Source organism: Argiope bruennichi, chromosome 6 (assembly GCF_947563725.1).
Source record: "Argiope bruennichi chromosome 6, qqArgBrue1.1, whole genome shotgun sequence".
NCBI lineage: Eukaryota > Metazoa > Arthropoda > Arachnida > Araneae > Araneidae > Argiope > Argiope bruennichi.
The window spans coordinates 85,422,889-85,437,694 of record NC_079156.1 but is presented as its reverse complement, the minus strand read 5'-3'; the positions used below and the strand labels follow the sequence as shown (position 1 = coordinate 85,437,694).

The 14,806-nt window shown below is 24.6% G+C and overlaps 1 protein-coding gene across 1 annotated transcript in view; it reads left to right on the top strand.

The window, feature by feature from the left end:
- Positions 1–442: 442 nt before the first annotated feature.
- LOC129971809 (dynein axonemal heavy chain 3-like) overlaps positions 443–14,806 on the top strand; it is a 131,362-nt gene continuing 116,998 nt past the window's right edge. The window contains exons 1-11 of the mRNA XM_056085785.1: positions 443–515; positions 2,216–2,402; positions 4,385–4,460; positions 4,648–4,767; positions 5,460–5,585; positions 7,411–7,609; positions 9,083–9,259; positions 9,350–9,486; positions 11,082–11,193; positions 11,285–11,463; positions 11,636–11,733. Coding sequence (XP_055941760.1) covers positions 444–515; positions 2,216–2,402; positions 4,385–4,460; positions 4,648–4,767; positions 5,460–5,585; positions 7,411–7,609; positions 9,083–9,259; positions 9,350–9,486; positions 11,082–11,193; positions 11,285–11,463; positions 11,636–11,733 — 1,483 coding nt within the window. The 5' untranslated portion in view covers position 443. The remainder of the gene's footprint in view (positions 516–2,215; positions 2,403–4,384; positions 4,461–4,647; positions 4,768–5,459; positions 5,586–7,410; positions 7,610–9,082; positions 9,260–9,349; positions 9,487–11,081; positions 11,194–11,284; positions 11,464–11,635; positions 11,734–14,806) is intronic.

The following is a 14,806-nucleotide window of genomic DNA, read 5'->3' as shown; positions in this document are numbered from 1 at the left end:
TCTAGCTATCAAAAATATTCTTGTAAGCACTCTTAATGTTTTACTGATGGAGGAAAACACCCTTGTAATATCACAATGTTTCTGAAGAATTGTTGTTAATGCCATTTCTATTTATCTAAGTATTTATAATGATAATGTGATTTGAATATTCATAAAAGAAATCAAACAAATACTCAGTTTCTAATGTTTAAAAGTAATTTCTTAACTGATTTATTACAAAAAAAGCCTGAAAAACAATTATCTGCAACAAATTCAAATTTAAAAATTGAACAACAAGAAAATTATGTGGATTGTAACAGGTATGCAAATATATTTTCAAATTTAGTTAAATGACATTTATTTCTGAAATTATTTCAATAATTATTTCTCAAGCCATATTTTGTAGCTTTCTAATATCATTTAGTTTTGATTTATTAGTTTGGTAATATTTTTGTTTCAGACCGATGACTCCATTGGAGCAGAAAAAGAACAAAAGACCAAAACTCAGTAAATCTCCCTCACAGACTGATACTGAAGTAAGAAAGTTCTTATTCTGTTAAAGTTAATATTATTATTTGAAAAAAAAATTCTGAATACATTTCAAATGAAACTTTTCTTTGGATAATCAATTTTTCAAATAACATAATATTTCCATTGATTTTTAAAAATTATTTTTATTTATTTTGCTCACTGAGAAATAAAATTTCAAAACCAGTAAATATAATGCTGTCGGTAAGAAATCGTTAGGTATAAAATTTTCTTTTTGTAATATTTTGTGAATTATCACATGTTTTCTTTTTAATAATTGAAAGTGTTAAAAGATATTGATATTTAAATATTTATTTAATTGTTCTGTATTGATTGTATTTATTTTCTTTAAGACAATATTCTGTAACATCTGCATCTAAAAATATGAATAACTTTAACCAACAAATTATATATCATTCAACAGAGTTGAGCTTCCGAAAATATGAATTGTGAATTCAAGTAGGGTGGAAGATGTATTTTGTAATTTTGCCTCTATCTTTCAGACTCTATGGTATTTATAAAGTAGCTAAAAAGAAGTCTTGTCTTAAAAGGTTTCGTTAAAATTTCAGTAGTAATTATTTTTTATTATATTTCTTTTCAATTCTCACTTCATTATATTTCTTATTTGTTTCCTAAATTTAGGGATGAAGTAAAATTTTTTCTAATGAAAACGAGTTTACAAAAGTTTTTATCCAATTTTAAAAAAAGAATTCTGAATGGTAACTATTTATAACACTCTGCAATAGATTTTGGAACTTGCATATTATGAGGGTCAGATTCTCGCCAGTGACATTTGTAAAACATTGCTTTACTTTAAATTTGATTTTTGAATTCTTTTAGTTATTATTATTTTTTTTTCTTTAATTAAATTCATTAAATGGAAAATTTATTCTTATTACCATCATCAAGTGAACTATGGATGATTATTTATTTTTTTTCCAAACTCATATATTTATGAAACTTGAAAATATTTTTTTTTTTTTTGGTACTTTTTGAAAAAATATTTTTTTAGACTTGCGTCATCTTATAAAGAAATTTTATACCAGAAATTATAGATTTTTTTTAAGCTGAATTTTTTTTCCTTTCTTGTTTTTTTTTTAATTTTATTTTTTATTTTTTTAAATTTATTTTTTAAATATATATTTCAAAAGTATTGTTTGTCTATGATGAATAGATTATTTTAAGAGCAATAACAATTTTAAATTAAAGTTTATATGAAAAGGTAATTTGTAATCATTGATAAAGAATAGGCATATTTTGGTAATTTCATTTCAAAATATTCTCTTTGTTTTCTAATGACATTTTATACTGATATTTACTTATTACTTTATTTCTTATAAGATGTCCATTTCAGCATTTTATTAAAATTTCTGTTTTAGCAAAACTGATGTATGTAAAAAAGATGCTGTAATATATTTTTTTAAAATTTTATTTTCATATTTTAAACTATTTTGACTTCTTTTGTTTATTTTATTCTGTATTTCATTCTTTGAAGAAATATTTAATGATATAAAAATTGTGTATTTGTGAAAATAATCCTATTCGAATGTTAAATTTCGAGACTAGTATAACATTTCATATATTCAGTTTCTTATTTAGTTTTTTTTCTCCTTTTTTTGCTTAAATGAACTTAGTTATTGAAATTTTTGTGCTAAAAAAATAAATAATTTTGAGTTTTATTACTATTTTTATATTTGCCTATTTTCAGAGGTACTGGCATTATGTGCACCATGAAATTGATGATAAATATATTCCAGAGCCAAAATTTTCATTAGAATCTCTTTGTAATCGAGGAAAAATAAAGAAAGTCTTAGTATTGTCATTTCCTGTTGTGGCAAATGAACTTTATCTTGAAGTTAAAAAGAATTATTATACTGCTGTCAAACAAGGAATAGGTAAAATATTCTTTTGATAAAAATTCAATCTAATCAGAAAATATTTATAAATATTTATATCTAATCATGAAAGTCTGATTAAAATAATAAAGTTGTTGCCTATAATTTTATTAAAATAGTATAAATTTTAATGAATTAAAAAATTATTTGATCAAGTTTTCTATATGCATAAACTGTATATAAAAATTCTTATTGTTATAATTTTTTTATTATTATTAATGCCTTAAAATTATTTCAACAGAAGAATGTGAGTAAAGATTGTAAATGCTTATAAATGTAAATAGCTAAATATTGTGCAGATAATATTTTTATATATCAATAATTAAATGTTTTATGCATAGTATTTTTTAATTAATATATATAAGGATGGTAACTACAAATAATTTATATTATTGCTACTTTAATCAATATATATTGCATGTTCTTTAGCTGTTAAGCTGTTAACATAGCTGATAAGTGTATTTCCTCTATAATTTTTTAATTGATCTAAATTTACAGGTTTTGTAAGAAGTTTACCCTTTTCCATATATATTATATATATATATATATATATATATATATCAATTAAAAGTATAATTCTTAAATTTATTTAAACATATCAGAGGCTTGCCATTCTAATATATATATATAACTATTTATAATTATTGAATGAACAAACTAAAACTTTTGAGTTCACTATATTTCTGTTAACACCATGTGACTTATTTCACTTGATTTTTTTTATCCATATGATATTTTAATTATTAATATTTTTATTCTATTAAACAGTTATATAATATCAATAATACATGAATGTAGATCTAGAATGCAATTTCTTTTTCGAATAAAGTATTAAGTTGTTATGAAAATAGTAAGAAAAAGCATCTTTGAAAAGTTTTATATGAAAAGACAATATATATATATATATATATATATATATATATATATATATATATATATATATATATATATATATATATATATATATATATATATATATATATGTATATATATATATATATATATATATATATACATACATAACTTCAATCCAGAATTTTCTGATTAAGAAAATAAGTCATTTGCTTGAAAATGTGCATTATTTGCTTAACAGATAATGCTTCCAACATTCAAGAATTTCTGTTTGACAATATCAGTTACATTAAATATGAAAGCACTTTTATCCAACAAATTTATTTTCATTTTATTGCCCTAAACATTATTAGTTTATTCTGCATTGTTTTCCTAACTTTTAAACAAAGAATATACAAAATATCGAATAAAGAATATACAAAACTTGATTAATAGTGACTAAATTTTTAAATCATGATTTCTTATCTTTCAACAAAGTTTCCTTAAATATGTTTATTTGAAATCATGAAAATAAAAACACAACCACTACCACATATTAGTATTTTAAAAAACTAATTTGTTAGTTATTAGACTATATTCCCCAAAAAATATATTCTCAATTTCAATAATCAAAAATTTCAGGCTCATTTATAAAGTTACTTTTTTTTCCTTCTTATAAGTGAGCTTGGTTTCCTTCCCCCCCCCTTCAATTTCTTGAATTATAAAAGGCCATGTCTTAGTAATAGTTATTTACAATGAGCTTTATGTAATGAAATTTGCTCTAAATGTGAACTTTGATACCCTTTTATGAAAAATTTGTTCATCTTGCTAAAAAATGATATTTGTCTATGCCAATTCAGTTAAGAGAAAATACTGTTGATAGTGGCCTGGATAATTGGGTATTTGCTGTACTATAAAAAGAAGGAAAATTCTAAATCAAGTGATTTTTTAAAATTTTGTTTACTATCATAATAATGTTTTTTTTCCTTCTTTCTGTATTTTGATCATTTTGACTTTACAACGTATTCTTTCTGACAACTACACTAATCTTAATAAGCTCCCTGTATTCATCTATTATTTCTAATATTGCAAATTTACTGTTCATGTTTCAATGTACAGTTTACTTTTATTTACTCTGGTTATTTTTTTAGTTGATTATATATTGATGGAAAAAGCTGAAAGACAACGTCTTAAAATTAAGAGACCTCCTCAAAAATGGCCTCATGTGTAAGTTGTTGTATTTATAGAATTAATAATAAATCCTTTTCCGTTTATTGATCATTCTTATTTTGTGTACATAATGTTATGAATAAATTTTTGGCATGATTATTTTTTATGTGATTTTAATAAATATATTAAAATTATAATATACTTATTAAAATAAAAAAATGTTTGAAATAATTTCCTATTATAGGTTTGCTCAGCCTCCTGTGCCATGGTCCAACATTGTATATCGAACTAAAAAAGTTCTATTATCAAAAGCATTTCTTCTGCGTCCATGCATTAAAAAGATTTCGTACTTGTGGGCTGAGAAGTGAGACATTTTTTTTTCTGTTTGGAAGAATTTTTTTTATTTATTATTATTATCAAGTTGTATGAATATATATTTGTTTTTTTTTATTACTGCCAACTGTTTTATCAAAATTCTATATTTGAAATTTGCTGAAACAATTTTTTGACATAAAACCTCTGTATAAGCTAATTACATATACTCTTACATTGCTACATTTTGTCACAATATGCCATTTCATTGTTATCATTTTATTACATGATTTAAAATGATAACAGCTGAAATCACTATTTACATAAGGCATCTTATGGCAACGTACAATTATCACATATCACGTATATAACGATGTAAGAACAGATGTAATTAACCTAGATGCATTTTGCATAATAAAATCTTTTGGAAAATTTAACTGCAGACATTTTCATTTAACGGTGATGATATTAGTTATTGCATCTGTTGCATAAAAATGTGTGTAATGTGATAGGAATATGGCATAGAATATTTTGATATAACAATTGTGTTATACTTTACAGAATTTAAAAAGAAATCAAGAAGCATCGTTTTCATTGATAGTATATATAATTTGATATCTATTTATATTCAGGAAAAGCTTTATTTTTTTATTAATGGTGTTTTTTTTTTTGTTTTATAGTTTCTTTTTAACTATTCAACTTTTCTCCAGATCTTTTGATTTATTCTAAAACTCTCAATTACAGGTATCAGAATAGAGATTTGATAAAAACATCTGAATTTTCTAGTAGTCCAATACCTCCTACTATTGAAGGATTCCATGATTCTATTTTAAAGCAATGTAAAGATGCACGAAACGTTTTACGTAATCAGTGAGTATTGATGTAATTTTATCATATTCTTTTTCTAGTTGATGAAATTGTGTGAATGCAGGGTCATGTATGACAAACACCTTTCATATGTGTGAATATGTATGAATGAATGATATGCACAAATTGCATATGTATGAATGACAGATTTAAACAGAAAAGCTATTGCAATTCATTAAAATGTTTCATGACATGATAAAATAGAATGCAGTGAAAGAAAAGAAAAAAAATTCTTTTTCTGCTTTTAAATTGAAGTTTGCAGCTTTTGTAAGTTTAAATTAAATATTTCTGCAAAAACATCTAATATTGGGAACTAAAAACATCATTTATAATGAAGTGGGTTTTTGTTTTAGCCACATCTAATTTAATATTATTTTTTTTTTATCTGACATGAAATTTAACAAGTTTTGATATCAAGGGTGACAGATGCTATGCACCAGGCCCCGCGATTAAGGGGGGAGGACCCCAACATGATTAAGAACAAAATTAATGTTTTGAACGATAATAGCGAGGTGGAAAGAAGAGAGGAAGAAATTTAACTGGAACAATTGCGGGGCCGATGGATTTTGAAATATACGAAGATATATTACTACTTAGTGCAAGTGTGCAACATATTATAAACAAAAAGGATGGTCATTTACCTGCTGTTAAATTGCATTTATTACTTTGATAATTCATACTAAAAAATGTTTGATATTAGTAGATTAATGCATTTACCATACTAAGCATCGAAGTGCAAGAAAATGTAATTTTCCTGAAGTAATTAATAGCAAAAAAATCATGCATTGAATAAACAATATGTGTATATAGTAATATGTGTTGGTGCTTGTATTTTTTGTTTTTATTTATTTTTACTTAGGAAAAAATTTAGGGCCCCAAATGGTTTCTTGCACCTGGGCCCCTTCATAGAAAAGGCCAACTCTGGCTATATGAACTAAATTCCTTATTGATTAATTTTGAATCCTACTCACTTTGTGTAGGCGAACTCAGCATGGTTTATAAATATACAAATTTTAAGCAAATACAGATTATATCATTTCTTAATTATTTCTGCCAATGTACTTTGAATGTGAAAATTGATTGTTATTCTACAATGCACAGTTGAAGCATAGGTTGAGTCACATTTAAGCTGTTTAATTTTAAGCTCAAGACTATGCAAATAACCACTAATGTGTTTTACAGAGTATAGTTTAATGAGAGGAAACTGACGTTTTAGTCTCATTATCTATTATGCAAAAAATTGAAGTATTCAGTACAAGAAATACAATTTGATTCTACTGATCTACTAATTAATCTATGGATTCTTTTTTACTTGATTTTATATTTTTATTAAATGATATTTTATTTTGTATTTATTTCTTTTCGTAAATATACTTATTAAAAATTTAAAAAAAAAATTCAATATGATTTAAGTTTAAAATCGATATTTTTAACTCTTGAATAATAAATATCAAAACTTTATTAGAGGGGATACTTTTTATTTTAAAAAGATAAAATAGAAATAATACATTTCTAATTCCATTTAGCTGAAATGTAGAAAATTGAACTACTGATACTAAAAGTATTGTAAATAATCAGAGAGGAAGTTTACTTTATTTTACATGTTTTTTAATATCTGAAATGTATCTTTGGATCTTTTTTGAATTGATGAAAACTGCTGACGAATTATTTCTTTTGCACTAGAAAGAAATCTTCAGAAAATACACATATTGAATTAAAAGAATATTTGTATTTTATATGTTATATAATGAAAATCTATTGAAATATTTCAAAGATTGAGAAGATATTTCAAAATATTCTAGAGCATTTTTTTTTCTTTTTTTTTCAGGTGGATTGAAGACTGTGTTCAAATACTTATTAAATATCGGAAAATTGATTGGGATCCTTTAGTATCAAGAAAACCAGGTGCATCCTGTGAAAAGATTGAGAGATACTTTTCATCTGTCGCTGCAATTATGTCATCCATGATGAGAGAAATAATAACCAGATCCATATGGGATTGGATGCAATTAATACATAAATATGCTGTAAGAATATTATAAATATTTTTGAATTGTGTTTATATGGAAAGTTTCTTACAAAAGTATGTAAATTATTAAAAAAATGAAAAATTATAATATAGAGATTAACAAGCAAGAACATAATAAGAAATAACAACATAGAATATTTGTGAAGGAAGTATTTATAAATTTTATATCTATTTTTAATTGTGCAACTTTAGTATTGTTTGCCTTATTTCACTTAGTGTATTATAAATATCATCTTTTCTAAAACTTATTGCACAAGTCTTTTATTTTCTATCTATATGTTCCTTTAATTTAGTAAAATCTGTATCTCAGAAATTTTGTGTGATTCTCTTTTTATTTAAATCTCCAGTTTTGAAGGAGTTTTTTAAGGATAAAAATATTTCTTTTAATAGAGTATTTTTTAGTATGTTTGCTAAATAGAGTGCAGTTACAAAATTACTATTCAAATGTTTTGTTATTGTAAAACTTTCATGATTATTCAGATAACCTTCAAGATCCTTAAATTTAAGTTACTTGTAAGTAATATGGTCAGTTTTAATTGAAACTAAAGCTGTATTGTAATATGAACAAAAATGCAAAAACAAAAACAAAAATAACATATAGTTATAAATACTATCTGATTTCTTTAAGTTTTAAAAGAAATCTTTGTTTTCACTGTTGATTTTTTCTTTTGAATTTAAAATTTTGGCAACAAAATTTTTTTAAAAGGTAATATGTCCAGTGAACATCATTTAGCCATTTCCCTTTTTTTTAGATAAATATTAATTTCTTCTACATTTTATTTCAACTTAACAAAGGAAATCCAATAATAAAAAGATACAATTTTATTATTTTTAGGAAGAGAATTTATTTATGTTTACTTAAAAAAATTCAGAGTAAAAAAACTTTCCAAAATGCAGTCAAAAATTCAAGTGATTAAAAAATTAAAAACTATCATCATCATCAATATATATATATATATATATATATATATATATATATATATATATATATACATACATACATACAGAGAGAGAGAAGAGAGAATAAGGAGATTTAAGTAAAAGATTTCTTGAACTTCGGAGGAATAATACATGCAGGCTGCATTATTTCACTACTCTTAAGTTTAAAAAATATCTTTTTTATAATTCATGTAATATCCTAAAAAGTTAGATAAAATTCATCTTATTTTATTAAGGAGTATTAATAATCTAGTCAGATTCAATAGTAAGACATTACATTTCTTCAGTTCAATAATTATACAAACAAAATAATAAACTTACAAATACATCACATTTTTGCAAACTGGGAAAGATACATATACATTCAAAGTCACGTCATGACACATCAAAATTAATTCACAATTTACCTTTGAGTCCCCCTTCCCGCAGTTTGAGAAATCTCTTGTAAAAATATTGTACAATATCTTGTTCTAATAGGAAAGCTTTTTGAGTATTACTTACATGAACTCTTAATTGCCTGGATTTTTTTCAGATTGGAAATGACATTTCTCAAATGGAAGAAATAAAATTTTCTAATTTTCCTATTCTGACAGTCCGAGTTATTGTGAAGGAAAATCATATAGATTTTGAAATGACTTATGAAGAATGGGAAGAAGAATTTTTATCTGTCATTTATAAACTTTTGCAGATTTCAGAATATATGCCAAGGGTAACAAAAAAAATATACATATTTTAAATTTTTATTTTTTAAGCCTATTTTTTTAACATAAAGTTCAATTTCTTACTTTTTTATTTTTAGGCTGATAAAATATTGCTCCGAATTTTAGAAGATGAAAAAATGAATCTATATCCTGTTCCTTCTAATGATCAATTGGTAGAAATGTGCATTAATTCAGTGAAAAAAGATTTGAAATTTAATAATATTGGATTGCAACAGTAAGATCTTTTTTTTTTTTTTTTTTTTAATCTGTGTATATCGAATAATATGCATAAATGTAAACAGACAAAGAAGAGAGAAACATACTTTTCTGTAGTACTATATTATTACTAATTTAATAAATCTTTTATATATATATATATATATATATATATATATATATATATATATATATATATCAGATTTTTAAAAATTCTGTTTGAAAAAGGAATTAATATCAATTTCAACATTAAATTATGCATTAAAAGTAAATTACTTCTGAATCTGGAAGCATGTCAATTGTTATTGGAGAATATCGGATAAAATTATTTCAGTATATAAAATATTTCTTAAATATTTTGATCAGTATGTATTAGTGTTCTAATTTATAGTATCAGATTTTTTTTCCTAAAAAGAGCTGAAAAATCTATTGTCATAGGTTTTAATGTATCTAACATTTCTTCTATAAGGAAATTAATTTCTATAGCAATACAGCTTAAAATGTTAAACCTTATTTCCTGAAGTTGTCTTTAAATAAACATATATTTCATTTCAATTCATTTCTATATCTTGTAAATTACGGTGCTTTGTTTAAATTGATTCAAGATTTTGTAGTTATATGGTACTTATATTTTTAAATAATGTAAATATATGATAAATAATTTTAAAGGTAGATATTTATTTATTTTTTTGTACTTAGTTAAAGAAAGTAGTGCTATTCAAATGTCTTAACTAAATTTTCCTCTCATTCTTCATTGTTTATTTCAATCTTTATACATATTTGTGAAACAATAATTAAATTTCTTCTTGATGAAACTGGAAAGATAAGATTTCCATGCTTCTGCTATAGTATTATATTGTATTGTAATTATTTTCTAACTCATAGTAAGTGTTGAAAGTAAAAGAATTGTTGGGTGCTATATACATTTTTCACTAACCAAAGTAATATATTATTATAAGGACTTGTTCAAATTATACTAGATTTTAATGCAAATAATGAAAAATCAGGAAATTTCATTAGGTCATGATAATTAAAATTAAAATTAATCTCGTAATTGAATAGGGATATATATTTCCTTCTTTTGAGGAAAAAAATAAAGGAAAATTTCTTTACATACTATAAAACTATTTCAATGCTCTGTAGCACATGTATTTATATTTTATAAAACATTCTCCTATTATATGACTATAAAAAATTTAATAATGAATATATTACAATTTTTATTCAATGCCTTATTTATTAGATAAAGAAGTAGAGGGGGGAAAAATGGTTGAGGTTTCCAAAAGGTTGTGGAAGCATTATTTATTATTACGTATGAAAATAAAGAACATAAGGAACCATTTACTAATTGAAATTATACACCATTGTGCTACTTTCTCAAACTTGACAATTTGGCTGATAAGAACTTGGAGTTCACATAAAAATTTAGAATTTTTCAGAAATATATTTGTTCATTAATGCTAGAAACATAAAATATAATTTTTTCTCCCATTTAAAGCATTTTTCCAACTAGAATTATATTCACAATCACAATCATAATTATAGCATGATTTGTCTGCAATTTAATATGTTTCTTTCTTGATTGCAAATAATTAAACTGTGTCATTTATACAGGTATCTGAAACAATTTGATAAATTTCTTTACATTATCAATGGGTCTTTAGATGAAGAGATTGACAAATTCTTGAACGTAGAAGAGGAGATTGATGTTGAAATGTTTCCTGAGGTAATTTCTTTAATTATATCATCTATTTATCCTGAATAATGTGTAATACATTTAAAGGCAGTTTTTTCAATCATTTCTGATCTTTTTCTAGAAAATTCATGAGATACAACTGCATAAAAATATAGTAAACAGTGAGAGAAGTAATGTTCATTTAAATATCATAAATTTGAACACTGATACTTTGAAAAGGCAGCTTTGTGAAAAAATAGAAGCTATCTGCCAGAGATTAATACATTTTCAAGTGGAAATTAATGCCAAACATACTCAGTGGTAAGTTGGTTGAATTTTTGATAACTTATAGTTATTTTATAGAATTATGTGCATAATATGAACTTTTTATTCAATCTAGGAAATGAAAATCTTAAATAAAAATACCAAAAATATTTCTTATAAAATTTTATCCTCATATAATTATAATTTTCAGAATTTATCATAATTACAGGATATGTGATGAATTTCAAATGATGCAATCTCAAATAATCAAGCCAATAACAAATACAGAAGAGCTTGTGGAGATGACTAATACTTTGAAAGTGGTAAGTAAATAATAATTTCCTTTGTTATCATCATAAATTTCTTTGACAAAAGTCTGAAAATTTATCTCTTAAATTTCTCTATTATCTTTTTCATGAATTTAGCTTGATCAAAGATATTGCAGAAACTGTATCACTCAAATTTCAAAACTATTTCTGATTACTATGATATTTATATTTTATTTATATCTTTTGATACTTTTCTGCAGTTATCTATTATGTAATAGTAATGTATATTTTCTATGTATATATATGTATGTAATGTATATCTTAATATATATAAATTATGTGTCACGTTGTTTGTCCGCGATGGACTCCTAAACTACTTAACCTATTTTAATCAAATTTGCATACCGTGTGCAGTGTGATCTAACTTAAAAGATAGGATAGCCCTTTTTTTGAATTTTTAATTAGAATTTTAATTATGAATTCAAAACTAACTTTCCTGCCAACAAAATCTTTTCATTTTCCCCACCGCCAAATGAGTACGGCTTCAGTTTTTTTTCCCCAACAGTCATGAGGCTAGGCTTAAGACTTTTCGGCTGATTATTTCAAACGATTCTATTTATTTTCTTTATGTTTGATGCATTTAAAATTAAACATTGTTAATGAATCGATCTTTCAGATTCATTCTGAAGTACTTTTGAATTAAAATAAAACAGAATAAAGGAAATTAAAAATTTCTAATCTGCATAGCGTTACCCCAACTGGCGTAAAAAAACTCACGCATTTGCGTTACCGTAACTGGCGTTGAAAATTCACGCATGCGCATTGTGTTCTGATTGTTGACATGACAACCATTATCAACGGATGATTTAAATTATTTTTTTGGTTAGTTGCATGTTTTTGTAATTAAGTTGTATTTATGTTAGTTATATATTTTTTATATACGCTTATAGTTTTAAGTACATCGTTTTTTAAGTAGTTTTTTTAAACCTGTTTTCCACCGATTATTTTAAACGATTCGTTTTATTTTCTTAGTGTTTGATGCATTTAAAATTAAACATTGTTATTTAATCGTTCTGGTCACGATGAATCTGAGAATATTTTGTTGACAAATTCTTGAGATATTGCATAAATTAGGAAAGATATTCTTTAGTGCCCATAAAGTTTAAACGCTCAGTGACTCTATTATCAGTAATCATAGTATTAAAAAAATGCTTTGTTTCAGTAAAAAATATTATTATATTAATTGCAGAGTAATCCTTTACACTTTAATTTAAAGCATAAATTCTACGAGGGGTAACAGAAAATGAGAGAGATACATATCACGTTATGACTGAAAGCGTTTATAATATTATGAGTGAATTATATGACCATCAAAATTTGAAGTTTTAAAATATTTTGCTGAAGAATCTATTAAAGTTGGAATTGCATAGAATATTTAATTATTAAAATTTTAACGAAGCATTAAGATTGGCGAACCGGCTGGTCGCCAAAGGCGGCTAGTCTTTTATAAGTATAAATTAATAATTTAATTTATTTAATAGTACATTAGTCAGTATTAACACCTATGAAGATGACATTTTCAGCAAAACTGTGATACAAATATGATAAAAACTACAAAATTATGTATATGAAGACAGACACATTTGTCATTTTTTTTAATTAAAAGGAAATAAAAGATGTGGGCTAAAATTTCTTGTACCTTTGCAGTCCCAAGCAAGAATGGAAGAACTGGTCAAAGAAATAAAAAAAGCTGTGAAAAGAATTTTATTTCTGATGAATCATGCTTTGCTTTCAGGTCAGTGTAATGCAAATCATAATGAAATTTACAAAAAAAATATTATTTTAAAAATTCTTCTTGATTTTAAATTACTTAATTCATAATCAAGCTAAGTATAGAGAAAGTATAGTAAGCGTCAAAAAAGTCGAACTCCAGATTTTGACGAATCGCCACGTTTTAGACCTCCTTAAGTACGTAAAACACATTTTTGGAACATGTCCGTCCGTCTGTGACAAAAATTACTCAAAAACACTTTGAGCTAGACGGTTGAAATTTGGTATTGGATCTTTTCACCAAATTTGCAGATTTCTATCAAATTTTGAGTAAAATCTGTTTAGAGAAAATCCGTCTGTCCGGAGTTCCGAATAAAATTAACACGATGACTATAAAATGAAGAACGCTACATAGATAAGATTCGGTTCAATTAAGAAACTATCAATCCATAAATAAACAATGTGCAAAAACACCTATATAATTTTTCTGAATCTATATAATAAAATATAAAATATACATTGTATTTAGAGAGCGCTAATGCTGCTACAACTAAAACACAAATGGACTTAACCAAAATTAGAAATAAATATTAAGTTAACAGCCAAAGAATCAAAAAGAAAGATTAAATGAATCCGGCCCGAAGACTTTCTCAAGGGTCACCCTCAGGCAAGGATTCAAACCAGGGATTTTTTCTGTGAGGGGTCTGACTTTTTCCCAACAAACTGACCCCTCGTGACCCGAAAATCAAAGAAAATTGAGGTTTTGGAGATAAATTAGTATCATAAGATTAAAACAAGTAAAAACACCAGCAAACTTGTTGGACAAAAGTCAGACCCCTCAGAAAAAATCCCTGGTTTGAATCCTTGCCTGAGGGTGACCTTTGAGAAAGTCTTCGGGCCGGATTCATTTAATCTTTCTTTTTGATTCTTTGGCTGTTAACTTAATATTTATTTCTAATTCGGTTCAATTAAATATTTTATGTAACCTGGTCTTAATGGGGTTTTTTTCAGCAAAATATTTTTAAACTTCAAATTTTGATAGATTTATAATTCATACAATTTTAGAAGCCTTACGCCATTCTGTTAATTTCGTTATGCCTTTCCCTAATTTTCTATATCTCTCTCTCCTAAGATTTACAATTTAATGTGAAACGAAAGTGATTAAATTACTAATACATTTTTTTACTGAAATTTAAAAAAAAATTAAAATATGTGTACAGAAAGTAAAATAATTTAGCATTGAAGTCTTATGTGTACACATAATTTTTTTTTTTATAATTTGTGTAATATCTCAGAAGGTTATTCGGTAAAAATACCTTTGATTCAATATAAAATTTGCTACAATTAGAAAGAAATTTCTA